The sequence below is a fragment of the Lithobates pipiens genome, unplaced genomic scaffold (assembly GCF_037356315.1).
Source record: "Lithobates pipiens isolate NorthernLeopardFrog02 unplaced genomic scaffold, aLitPip1_a1.2 Scaffold_30, whole genome shotgun sequence".
Lineage (NCBI taxonomy): Eukaryota > Metazoa > Chordata > Amphibia > Anura > Ranidae > Lithobates > Lithobates pipiens.
The window spans coordinates 6,571,031-6,583,484 of record NW_027507791.1 but is presented as its reverse complement, the minus strand read 5'-3'; the positions used below and the strand labels follow the sequence as shown (position 1 = coordinate 6,583,484).

Genomic DNA, 12,454 nt, shown 5'->3' with positions numbered 1-12,454 from the left:
TTAATCACAACAAAAGACACTGAATGAATCAGTTTCATTCAGTAGAAAAATTCACTGGTATGAGCAATCATAAAGCGTAAAAAAAAAAAAAAAATCTTGATTAGTTCCCCAGAGTAGTACAGTATTTACAGTACTATGGTACCACTGTATTGCTCGGATCAGAGTGTTAAAAAAAAAAAAACTTAAAACAAAAAGAAATGAAAAGTAATTAAAAGAAAAATATAAAAAAAAATAAAATGTTTACATACTGTTACCAGTCAGTGTCTTTGCTCACCGCCACACCAGTTATATGATGAGGCTGTACTGCATTGGTGACTAATTTTTTTTAATTTTCCAAAAAATAAAAAAAATAAAGACGACTTTAAAAATCTCTCCTCTTACTAAATACCTCTGACTGTCTACTTTTCAAAAAGGGGTAATTTAGGGGTATTTGTACTGTCCTGATGTTTTCGGGCCTCAAGAAATGAGATGTCAGTCACCCAGGCACATTTTTTACGTTGCTTTTCTCCTACCGGGAGAAAGGCATTCAGAAAAACTGGGCATACGCCCCGTGTGTGCATGAGACCTAAAAATTGCATACATCTGTAAAATAGGAACAAACGTTGGTTCTCCAAATTTTCCATAGGTGACACTGTAAAAGCACTTTCAGGTCATCAGCTTGAAACTGTGAGTGAACTGTGATTATGGGGCCTAGAATTTTTTGCTCTCAATCTGGCTTGTATGGCGATATGTAACATATGTAATGCAATTGACGTTTTCACATGTAGGCTCTCTGACACGTGTTTACTTTCATTTGTGCATGTATGTAGTGGGGGGATTAAGTGCTTGGGCGTAACTTTATTTTTTTAACTCTAATGCCGCGTACACACGATTGGACTATCCAGCGGACTTAGCCTGGCGGATAAACCGCCAGACTTTGCAGCGGAGGTGCGCCGGACTTTCCCGAACGAGTAGACCTGCCCACACACGACTGGACTTTGCCGGCAGACAAACCGCTGGACTATGGTGGGAGTCCGCTGGACTTTTGAAATTAACGGACTTGCCCACACACGGAGAAAAGTCAGTTAATTTTGAACGTGGCTCTAGGTAGACGGGACTAGCGCAGGAGGTCAATGTCGCCACCTCTGGGTCTGCGGGCGGGGGGCTTATCGGAATCCCCCCAGATACCGGCTCCCCACCCTATGTGAATGAGTAGGGGGTACAATGTACCCCTACCCATTCAATTGGTGAAAAAAATGTAAATAAAACACAACACAAGGTTTTAAAATAATTTATTGCACAGCTCCGGTGGTCTTCCGTCTTGGGGGGTCTTCTCGCCAGACTCCTCTGATATCTTCTGCTAGCTCTTTTACTAGCGGAGGAGTCCGGCTTTCTTCTTCGTCACCGCCTGGGGTCTTCTACCGACTTCGGAGGTCTTGTCCCCCTCTTCAGGTGTCTTGTCCCCCTCTTCGGTTCTTCTTGCCGGGCCTCCGCTTTCTTCTCCCAGCTCTTTTACTAGCGGTGGCCCGGTCTTCTGTCGTCGCCGCCGCCACCGCCTTCTCTTCTTCTTATCTTCTTCCTTGAGATGTTGACTCAACGCTGTCTCTGGTCGCAATAACAGGGACGCGTTGTGCGGCGACTTATATAGGGACAATGGGCGGGGTCACCATGTGACATCACCCGTGACCCCGCCCATGTCACAGTCCCAGCATCCTCCAGGACTGTGGCATCATAAGGGGGCGGGGTCACCATGTGACATCACCCCTAAAATGACAAGACCCCCGAAGTCGGAAGAAGACCCCCGGACGGCGGCGGCGACCAAGAAGAAAGCCGGGCTCCTCTGCTAGTGAAAGAGCTAGCAGAAGATAGTGGAGGAGTCCAGCGAGAAGACCCCCTAAGACGAAAGAAGACCCCCGAAGCTATGCAATAAATTATTTTAAAAGCACGTGTTGTGTTTTTTTCTTTACATTTTTTTCACCAGGTGAATGGGTAGGGGTACATGGTACCTCAATACTCATTCACATAGGATGGGGGGCCGGTATCTGGGGGGCCCCCTTATTAAAGGGGGCTCCTGGATTCCGATTAGCCCCCCGCCCGCAGACCCCACCCCCTTTTCTGACCGGCCGGGCTGCGTGCTCAGATAAGGGTCTGCTATGGACTTTGGGGGGGACCCCACGTGTTTTTTTCGGCGTGGGGCTTCCCCTTTAAGTCCATACCAGGTGACGGGGCCAGCGACGTGTCAATCTCGCCCATGTAGGCGGCAACATTGAGCTCCTGTGCTAGTCCCATCTACCTGGAGCCACGTTCAAAATGAACTGACTTTTCTCCGTGTGTGGGCAAGTCCGTTCATTTCAAAAGTCAGGCGGACTAGCACACAGTCCAGCGGACAATTTTGAGTCAAAACTTCTTTCTAAGTCCCCCGGAGTTTTGGAAAGAAAGTCCGCCGGAGCCCACACACGGGCAGATTGTCTGGCGGACTCTGGTCCGCCGGATAGTCTGATCGTGTGTACGCGGCATTAGGGGACCAATTGTCGCCAAAACATATCGGGGGTGAGTGGAAGCGATTGGATGGCATTACAGTCACTCGATCACTTCCTCCTAATAGCTGACAGTCAGCCTGGCAGATTTACACATTTGTCGACAGCATCATGTTGTTTTACCCCCTTCACTGATGATGTATGCCATACTTCATTGGCAGCGGAAGGATTAAAGCCATGTTCGGTCCGCCTCAGTGGCGGCTGGTGCTCTATTTTTTTGGGGGGGGCCATTCTTTAGCTTGGTCAGTCAATACCCAGCCACCACCCTCATCGCTCAGTCGATCGGCAAACAAACCCCCCCAATCGCTTGTCCATTCAGCTATCAGCCCCGCACTTACCCAATCCAGGTTGCCGGCAGCTTCGTCGACTTCCCCTTGCATCTCCTCCTCAGCACCTCCCCCCTGCTTCTGACCAAAAACGCCCGCTTTCTGATTGGTCGGGAGGAGAAGCAGGAAGACGATAGCAAATTTTAATTCCCTATTGCCACACAACTGGGTGGGCTCAGGGCACAGTGCTCTGCAGCCCGAGTCACCCTTCTTTGAAGCCAATTAGAGCCTCGGGCTCTAATTATGTGCATCATAAAAAAAAGAAAAACCCCACTGAAATCCATCCATGGACCCTGCATGTAGATTAGGGGCCGGGCGCATGGATTGGGGGGGGGGCGGCTGCCACTAGTCATCCTTAAAAAACAGAGATGGAGGTATTACCATTACATAACTCCAAACTTTCTGAGATGGGAAAGCGGGACACCTATTAGCAAACTTATATAGGCATAGGACAAACCCCCTGTCACGCCCCCTTTAAAGGAGGATTGTACACAAAAAATGATTGGTTAAACACACAAGTGCTTTTTTTTTCCATTACTATTCCTGTATATTGGCTTTTGGGATTTACAAATGCTACAATTTAAAAATTGGATGAAAGTTTTAGCACTGGGAAACACTTTTTGACACATAAGTAGTGCATTTTAAATACAACTATATAGATCAAACCAAAAATGAGGGACTAACGAGGAGGAAAGAGGGACAGAGGGACTTTGTCTTGAATGAGGGGCAGTCCCTTGAAATCAGTGACAGTTGGAAGCTATGCTGCAAGGCTCTGCATCCTATAGCTAGGTGGGGCTACTGACTATACTGACCATATCGCAATTTTTTTCATATCTGCTACATTGCCCTAAACAGACTCTGCTAGGCGAATGGCAGCCTTAGCGTTACTCTTTTTTTAAAATCAAATAAGTTTTTTATTGCAAAACACATATGGTACAAACCAAACATAGGAGTAAAGTACAGTCGTACAGCAGCATTGGTTTTTACATTCAAAGGTATACAGGAAACACAAAGTACAAATAGGCTCGGTTTGTAGACCGCTGAGACATGGAAAATGTCAATGAAACTAAAAAAAAAAAAAGTAAGAAAAAGGAACCAAAAATAAAAACAAAAGTAACATTCTCTCATAGACCACACCGCACCAGGAGGCAACCACATAAGTACCATACTCATGCACTGCGGCCAGCATCCCTCCACCCAGTCCTACTAGTGTCTCCCTGCACCCCTTACAAATACCGGGTGAGGGAGAGACATAGAATTAGCCCCTTACCGGGAGCACATGTGTTTATATACCTCCATGCACATGTCCTTGGACCTTCAGTCAACCCTGTAAAAGTCTGTCCTGTATAAATTGGTGGGGAGCTAGTCCCGGAACCTCGAGCCATCCCCCCCACATGGCGTTAAATTTGTGCGGTGCATTTCTGTGTTGGTATGTTATCTTTTCCCTGATCAGCATCTGGTTCACCTGTTCCGTCCATTGCTGCCTGGTGGGAACCCTGTGTGTTATCCACAATCGCGCTATTAATTTCCTGGCTACGTATAGCAGCCTAATAATGGCCGTATGAACCGAGGGCGTCAATGATTCTTCATCCAGGGCCCCCAACAGGCAGACCAACGGACACCGCGGAATACCAACAGAGAACACAGAAGATATAGTGTCAAGGATTCCATCCCAATACCGTTTGAGTTTCGGGCACCTCCAGAACATATGCATGAGATCCCCATGGTCCCGCATACATTTAGGGCAAAGGGGAGACTCCCTAACACCCCAACTGTGCAGTTTTACTGGTGTCCTATAAGTCCTATGTAGTAAGTATAGATGGGAGAGCCTATGGGAGGCCGACACCGACACCAACGGAGCGGAGGATAAGCAAAGGCTCCAGGTCTCCGCGTCCAAGGGCCCCAGGTCCGCCTCCCACTTCTGCCGACACGGAAGACGTGCCGGGTCCTGCACTGAGTCAAGAAGCATAGCATATCCCCTAGAAATCATACCTTTACGTTCAGTCTGCATGAATATCCCCTGTACCACAGGATGGTCCGTTAGGGAAAGCTGCATACTGCGTGCCTGTGTGTAACTGTAAGTATTTGAAAAAATCCCTACGTGGGATGTCAAACGCAGCCTGTAGTTCCATGAAGGACTTCAGTACCCGTCCACTATACAGCTGCGAGAGGTACTGGAGGCCGCTCCTACTCCAGTTACCAAATCCCTTGAGCTTAAAAAGCTCACCGTAATTAGCATTCCGCCAAATAGGGGTGAGGGCAAGGAAGCCACGTATTCGTAATAGTCGTTTAACATGGGACCATAAGGTGTTCAGCAGCATAATAGTCGGGGCACTCCTGTCCATATGAGGGAAGCCTGCTTCCAACCTGGCCAACGCTATGTCCTGGGCGACAGTGTCATCCAGTATCCTACGTATCGGGTCCAGGGGATCATCTGACCCCCAACCACCCAGGTGCTGGAGCTGCGAGGCCAGAAAATACATCCTAGCATGTGGTAGTGCCAACCCCCCTTCATCCTTATTATATTGCAGGGTAAGCAAACTAAGCCTGGCTGTCTTTCTACACCATATTAATTCCCTAAACTGAGAGTCAATTTTATCGAACCAACGTTTCGGGATCCTTAGCGTTACTCTTAAAGAGTATCTAACCCCAAGAACAAAATTTAAAATGTTTAAGCTTTCAGTTACGTAGATGTGATGGCTGCCTTTGTTTTATTTTTTTTCTTTAATTTTCACCTAGTAATCCTGCTAGTAACACACTTCCCATTCTAGGGTGTCATCACTCACTGACTGTACCTATGGAGGTGTTGTCACCCTAGGACAGGAAGTGAGCCAGGTGGGATGGAAGGTGTTCTGCACTCACAGATAGCTGAGAACAATATAACTAATAAGGGTGCAGCGCAGGAGGTTGTCAGCTAAATGTGGAAAGACAAATGTTGAAGAGTCAGACCCTCACAAAGGTTGTTTGTTACAGAGAAATGAGGAGCCTGATGAATCTGAAATGTATAGAAGCTCGGGCATTCCAGAACCTTCCACTTCTCAACTACTTGTGAGTATCAGTCTCATTGGGTGTAATGCTTCAGCTTACCAACATTTATGCAGACCCAAGAACTTAGGATGGTGGGAATCCCGCATAATAGGTACAGAAAGTGTACAGACCCAGGAACTCAGCCCAGGGATGGTGGGAACCCCTTCATAATGGGCACAGCAGGTGTACAGACCCTGGAACTCAGTCCAGGGATTGTGGGAACCTCTTCATAATGGGCACAGCAGGTTTACAGGCCCAGAAACTCAGTCCAGGGACTGTGTGAACCCCTCATAATGGGCACACAGCAGGTGTACAGACCCAGGAACTCAGTCCAGGAAGGGTGGAAACCCCTTCATAATGGGCACAGCAGGTGTACAGGCCCAGGAACTCAGTCCAGGGATGGTGGGAACCCTTCATAATGTGCACAGCAGGTGTACAGAGCCAGGAACTCAGCACAGGGATGGGGGGAACCCCTCATAATGGGCACAGCAGGTGTACAGACCCAGGAACTAAGGGATAGTGGGAACCACTTATAAAGGGCATGGCAGGTGTACAGGCTCAGAAGTAATGGGGCCACCCCCCATGTGAATGAGTATGGAGTACCCTACCCATTCACCAAAAAAGTGTAAAAAGTGAATAATGACACAACACAAGTTTTTGACAAGTCCTTTATTAAAAAAATAAAAACCAATGTCCCCCAGTATAGATCCATCGTCAATCAGATTTTTTTTTCTGGGTCTAGCAGTGCGGCAGGCATTGTGATTGACCTTGACTCTACATCGGGGGAACATTTTTTTTTATTTTTTAATAAAGGACTTGTCCAAAACTTTCTGATATGCCCCTTGCCTGCAGACCCCCACAACCACCATCCAGGATTGTGAGGAAAATGCCTTTGGGGTTAGGGGGCAGCCCCCAACCCCAAACACCCACCCCATGCTTAGAGCATGTGAGCTGCCATGGTTTGGGGGGGCGCTCGCTCATCCCCACTTTGCCTGGCCTGCCGGGCTGCATTCTCAGATAAAAGTTTGGTATGGATTCTGGAGGGGACCTCACACCATTTAAAAAAAAAAAAATTGGTGTGGGTTCCCCCTTAAAAAACATACCAGACCCAAAGGGTCTCACTCTGTGGGGCACTCTGTTTTTTTCTTGAATTCTCTATTGCGGCATTGTTTTGTTTACATTTCAGCTCTCAGCGGGGAAGACAACCAGCTATTCTTCACACAGAATGCAAATCGGTTGATCATTTTTCAATTGATCAGAATTTGAATTGTTCTGAAAATTTGAAATTCGTTAGAAAACGAATAAACAAAACAAATTTCAACGAAATCCGTTAATATTTCATTCGGAGATTCGAGTACATCCAAATCTCTGAATAACCAAATATTTGTCAGAATTTACATTTGGAGCAAAATTAATTGGACATGTCTAATGGTGATGAAACTGTTAGGGGTTACTTTCCTTTGCCCCCTATTCTTTCTCTTTCTCAAATCTAAATGCACTTCAAATAAACTTTATTAGTAGAACCAAATACATTTTAACATTGCCAAGGGGTCCTCTCTCCCTCATCCGCCTTCTTCACCCACCCCTTTCTCCTCGCTCTCTCCCTAGATGTTTTGAAGTGTAGTAATAGCAGACCCCAGGGAGGCTGGAGGTTGGGTCTTTCCATTGTCTGTAATGTCATTTAACCTTTTCTCTTTCTTATTTCAGAGTCATTTTAAATACCGGACTCTCCGACTTCCCAGATTTTTCCAGAATTCACTCCTTGGCCATCACCCTGTTTGTGTTAGTAAAACCGGCCTTTTATTTTCTATGTATAAATAAAAATAGTCTGATGGAAGAGGCACTCATGTCTTTTATTGAAGCAACATGAATAGATTTAGCAGTGCTTGGCTTGAGAAAGATGGAAAGGTGAGCAATGCCTTGCCGAAACGTTGAACAATAAATTTGTTTATGTCGCTTCAATACAAGACTCGGGAGAGTCTCTACCACTGGGCCAGTTCTATCTGTTCCTCTTCAGTCTTTGCTTTTATCTGAATGCAGTGCCTATTATTGGAGTCTCTCTCCCTCTATATACTGTATATATTATAAAATAATGCACCGACTCCGATGCAGTAGTTAAGGCTTAGATCCTTTGCTGAGATTTTTACTATTGTCTGTATTCCTGCTGGGGAGATTTCCCCTTACTTCCTGTATGAATGGTCGTGGCCACCATGACGTCACTCCCGCACACGTGCGCAGGAGCCCCGAAAGTATGGCAAAGATATGCTGCACACTGAAGAAACCATCTTTATTCAATCATAAAAGCAACACCTACAGCAGCAAAAGGCTGTGGGGACAAGTAAAGTTTGCATGTTTCATGCTACATCAGCACTTAATCATGATTACGCTCTGATGTAGCACAAAACGCTTAAAATTTCCTTATGCTCAACAGTGGTTTGCTGCTGTAGGTTTTGCTTTTATGATCGACTAAAGATGGATTCTTCAGTGTGCAGCTGTCGGGATTCTTGTTAATACACATGCCCTTTTTTGGGGTGTCACTGGATAGGTATTTGGACTTGAATGACTTTGTTGATATATTAGAAACAGTCTGTTAAAGTAGAAGTAAATATCACTTTTAAACTGAAAGACGCATGACTTTTGCAAGACTTTGACGGGACTTGAAGCAATGCCTGTGTATTCTTGAGGTCTATGGACCACAAGTTGCATCAAAGTCGGACCAAAGTAGTGCAGGGACTACTTTTAAGTCGCTGTGACTTGAAGTCACACAGATACGAACGACGGTACTCATTGTGCGACTGCATTACCAAGTCACATGACAAGTCGCACGAGTGTGAATGGGGCCTTATCCTACAGTATAATAAGATTTGGCTATAGGTGCAGTGAACATCACCTAAACTTGCACTGTTTAGGAGATATTCACAAGGGATGCAGCCGGTGCCCTCACTGGTGCATGCTTATTGAAGAGACGGCATATTCCGCAATGTTGCAGTCCCGCATTAGGTCGCTGATCGCCGTCATTACTGGTAAAAATAAATAAATAAAAATCCCACAAAAATTTCCCATAGTTTATAGACGCTATAACTTTTGAGGAAACCAATCAATATACGCTTTTTGGGATTTTTTTTAATCAAAAAAATGTAGCAGAATACATATTAGCCCAAATTGATGAAGAAAGCGGACAATTTCCTATCAAATACTAACCACAATTTTCCTTTCCTGATGGTCTCCATGGCATCCTATGTGGGGGTTTACCCGGCCTCCTCTCCAATGCTATAGGACCCCATTCCGATAAATTTGAGCTCATGACCAGAGACTGTGTTCCATAACAAGCCAACTCTTGATCCATGGGTGGGAACTCCACCTTCCATGGAGTCCATTAGGAAAGGAAAATGACGGTAATTATTTGATAGGAAATGTTCAGTTTTCCTGACAGACTCCATGGCAGCCGATGTGTGGGAAATAACTAGCCAAGAAACCACACAGGTGGGATTGCTGAACAAAATAAGGTTTTCATTTGCCCCATCAACTGACAGGATTCCTAAATCAAAATTCACAGAAGATAAGGATGCAGGATCTACACAATAATGCTCCATGAAAGTGTTGATAGAAGCCCATGAGGCCGCCCTGCAGATAACATCTGGAGCCACAATGTCGGGCCGCCGTCCAGAAAGTCGAGACGCCTCTAATCGAGTGTACTGTCACTGCCACTGGAGGAGCCAAGCACTTCTCCGTACAGGCCTGGTGGATGGCCAAACGATCCAAGATGCGATTTTTATAGATGAAGCACATTTTTCTGGGAAAAAAAGGATAAATACTGTAGGTGATCTGACCTAAAAGAGGCCGTAGCTTGAAGGTACTCCTTTAGTGGCTTCTGGTGCCTTGAAGGTAGGAGGAACGATCTCTTGGTTTTCATGGAAGACTGATGTGACTTTGGGATTCCAGTCAGGCATGGGTATCAGTACTACCCGGTCAGTAAAGAAGGTTAAAAATGGTTCTTTGTGGCCGAAGGCCCCGATCTCTGAAACTCTTTTGGCGGATGTGATTGCCACAAGAAAGGCCAATTTGACAGAGAGATCCTTAATCTATGTCGGGCTGACTCCATTAGCTCCGCGCCCCGAGAGCGAGTCGAGGACAAGGGGAAGATCCCATTTGGGAAACCTTGGTTTTCCCTGGGGCCTGAGTCTTGCTGCCCCCCTGAAGAACTGCCGGATGAGAGGGTGGCTGGCCCACGAAAACTCCAGAGAAGGCTGATAGGGCCGACACTTGGACTCTGAAGGAGCCGATTGACAGAGACAGATCCAGGCCTGATTTTAGAAATTCCAGAATTTCTTGCACCCCTGAGTCTCTGAATGATCTTCCCGTGGAGGATGTGAACTCCACAAACATGGCCCATATTCTTCCGTAGACCTTGTTCGTGCTGACTCTTCTCGAATGACCCCTGATGCACAGCCGAGAGCTTCCAGCTTCTCCCTCTCAAGAATCAGACCATTGGCTGTAGACGTTCCAGGCACAGATGCACAACTGCCCCTGGGACAGAAAGTCTTGTCTGAGGGAAAGGGGCATCAGGTCCCAAAAGTAGAGCTGTGTCAGCAGGTGAAACCACGGCCTGTTCGGCCAGTATGGTGCTTTTGCCACTATCTCGATGGCTTCTGAACGGAGTCTTTGCAAGAACCTATGGATGACTGGAATTGGAGGAAAGACAAACGCTTTGCTGAATTTCCACTGCTCCATTAGGGCATCTACCCTGAGGGCCTGGCCACAACAGCCCTGAGTGTAGTACTTCCTGAGTTTAAAGTTGCAGGGGGATGCGAACAGGTCGACTTTGGGATCGACTCCCAAGGGCAGCACCCACCTGATTGTCTCCACATGGAGGGACCATTCGTTGTTGTCCAGCTGGGTGCAGGACAGGAAATCTGCCTGGGTGTTCTGGGCTCCAGAAACATGGACTGCCAAGATGTTGACCAGGTTTTTCTGGGCCTACATCATGATTGGCTCCACTGACTGAAGTAGGGGAAGACTCTGAGTCCCAGCAGCATGGACTCTCCCTTTATGAGATGGCGGAAGGCGCACAAAATGCTGCCCATAGTTCTAGGATATTCGACACTGAAGTGTGAAGATGGGTATCCTATCTGCCCTGGTCAATCTCTTGAGTGTGCCCCCCATCCTGTGTTGCTGGCATTGGTCATAATCGTTACCCAGGTAATGGGGGTGATGGAATGGCATCTGAGCAGGTTCCCATGCTGCAGCCACCAGAAGAGGCTGTCCCTCATGCCTGAGGTTATAAAAAACAAAAGCGCTGATCTCTTCTGCCTGGGTCCTACTGCTAGAGAAATCTTTTCTGGAAGGGGTGCCACCGCAAAAGAGACCATTTGACCATGGGGCTGTAGAGACCATTGTGCCTATGATTCTGAGGCATTTTAAAGCTTTCAGATATGAGGAAGCTAGGGCCAGATGAGCTCTGTCCTGTACTACCGGGATCTTCTCCAGAGGCAGAGAAATAGTGTTCTGGACAGTGTCGAACTGGGCCTCTAGATAGACTAGGTGCTGTGTTGGTTCTAGATGAATTTTTTCTAGGTTCAGTAACCAGCCAAACTCCAAAAGAGTAGAAATAGCTTGTGCCCTGTGAAGTAACAGCTGCTCTCTGTCTTGTGACAGCAGAAGAAGATCATTGAGATATTGATGTAGGCATACGCTTCTCGTTCTGATGAGGGCTACAATGGCCAGAAGAACTTTTGAAAACACCCAAGGTGAGGTTGAGAGTCCGAAATGGAGGCAGGTGAATTGAAGATGCTCTTGCTCAACCATGAACCGGAAGTATTTGCAGAACTCCTCTTCAATGGGTACATTAAAATATGCATCTTTTAAGTCTATGAAGACTAGCCAGTTGCCTGGCTGGGTGGCTTGTCGGATTGTAGGCAGGGTCTCCATTTTGAACCTTTCATTCTTGACGAACTTGTTCAGATACGTGAGATCTATCACTGGGCGCTATGAACCATTCTTTTTCAGAACCAGAAGTGAAATTCTTTGCCTTTGGGGACGGGCACTGCAGCACCCTGAGCCACCAGCGAACGCACATAGGTCAGCAGCACCTGCTTCTTTTCCTCTGAGTGAGGTAATAGCATAGGGACGACTCTGAGAAGAGGCATACTTGTGGAGGACCATGTGTATCCCAAGAAGACTGTCTTGGTGGTCCAGTAATCCTAGATTGAGGCTACCCAGACACGTCGGAAATGAAGCAGGCGTGCCCCCATCTGACATGCCTGAGCTGCCGCACACTGCCCGCAGAACTTCTCAAAGAGGCAGGGGCTGCTGCGCATGTGTGGTACTAAGCCGGAATATTTTCCAAGGCTTTGCGCATGTGCGGGGACACCCACAGCCAGCACCTGAAAGCACCACAGCGGCCTGGAACGCAGGAGGGTTCCAGCTGCCATGAAAGGCCAAAGACTAGAGCCAGGAATACGGAAATAACAAATAAACACAAACCGCTGCCATGGAGGCTTGTTGTCCTGAGGTGCTCGATCTTCCAGACCTTGTGAGCCTGCTGCACTGGGAGGACATCCATCATGGGCATATACAAGCCACCCA

General features: G+C 46.9%; 1 protein-coding gene across 2 annotated transcripts in view; it reads left to right on the top strand.

Annotated features, from left to right (window-relative positions):
• TSHR (thyroid stimulating hormone receptor) overlaps window positions 1-12,454 on the top strand; it is a 172,659-nt gene that overhangs the window by 103,924 nt on the left and 56,281 nt on the right. For both annotated transcript variants that reach the window (XM_077463574.1, XM_077463575.1), the window contains exons 5-6: window positions 5,816-5,890; window positions 7,577-7,651. In XM_077463574.1, the coding sequence (XP_077319700.1) occupies window positions 5,816-5,890; window positions 7,577-7,651 (150 nt within the window). The remainder of the gene's footprint in view (window positions 1-5,815; window positions 5,891-7,576; window positions 7,652-12,454) is intronic.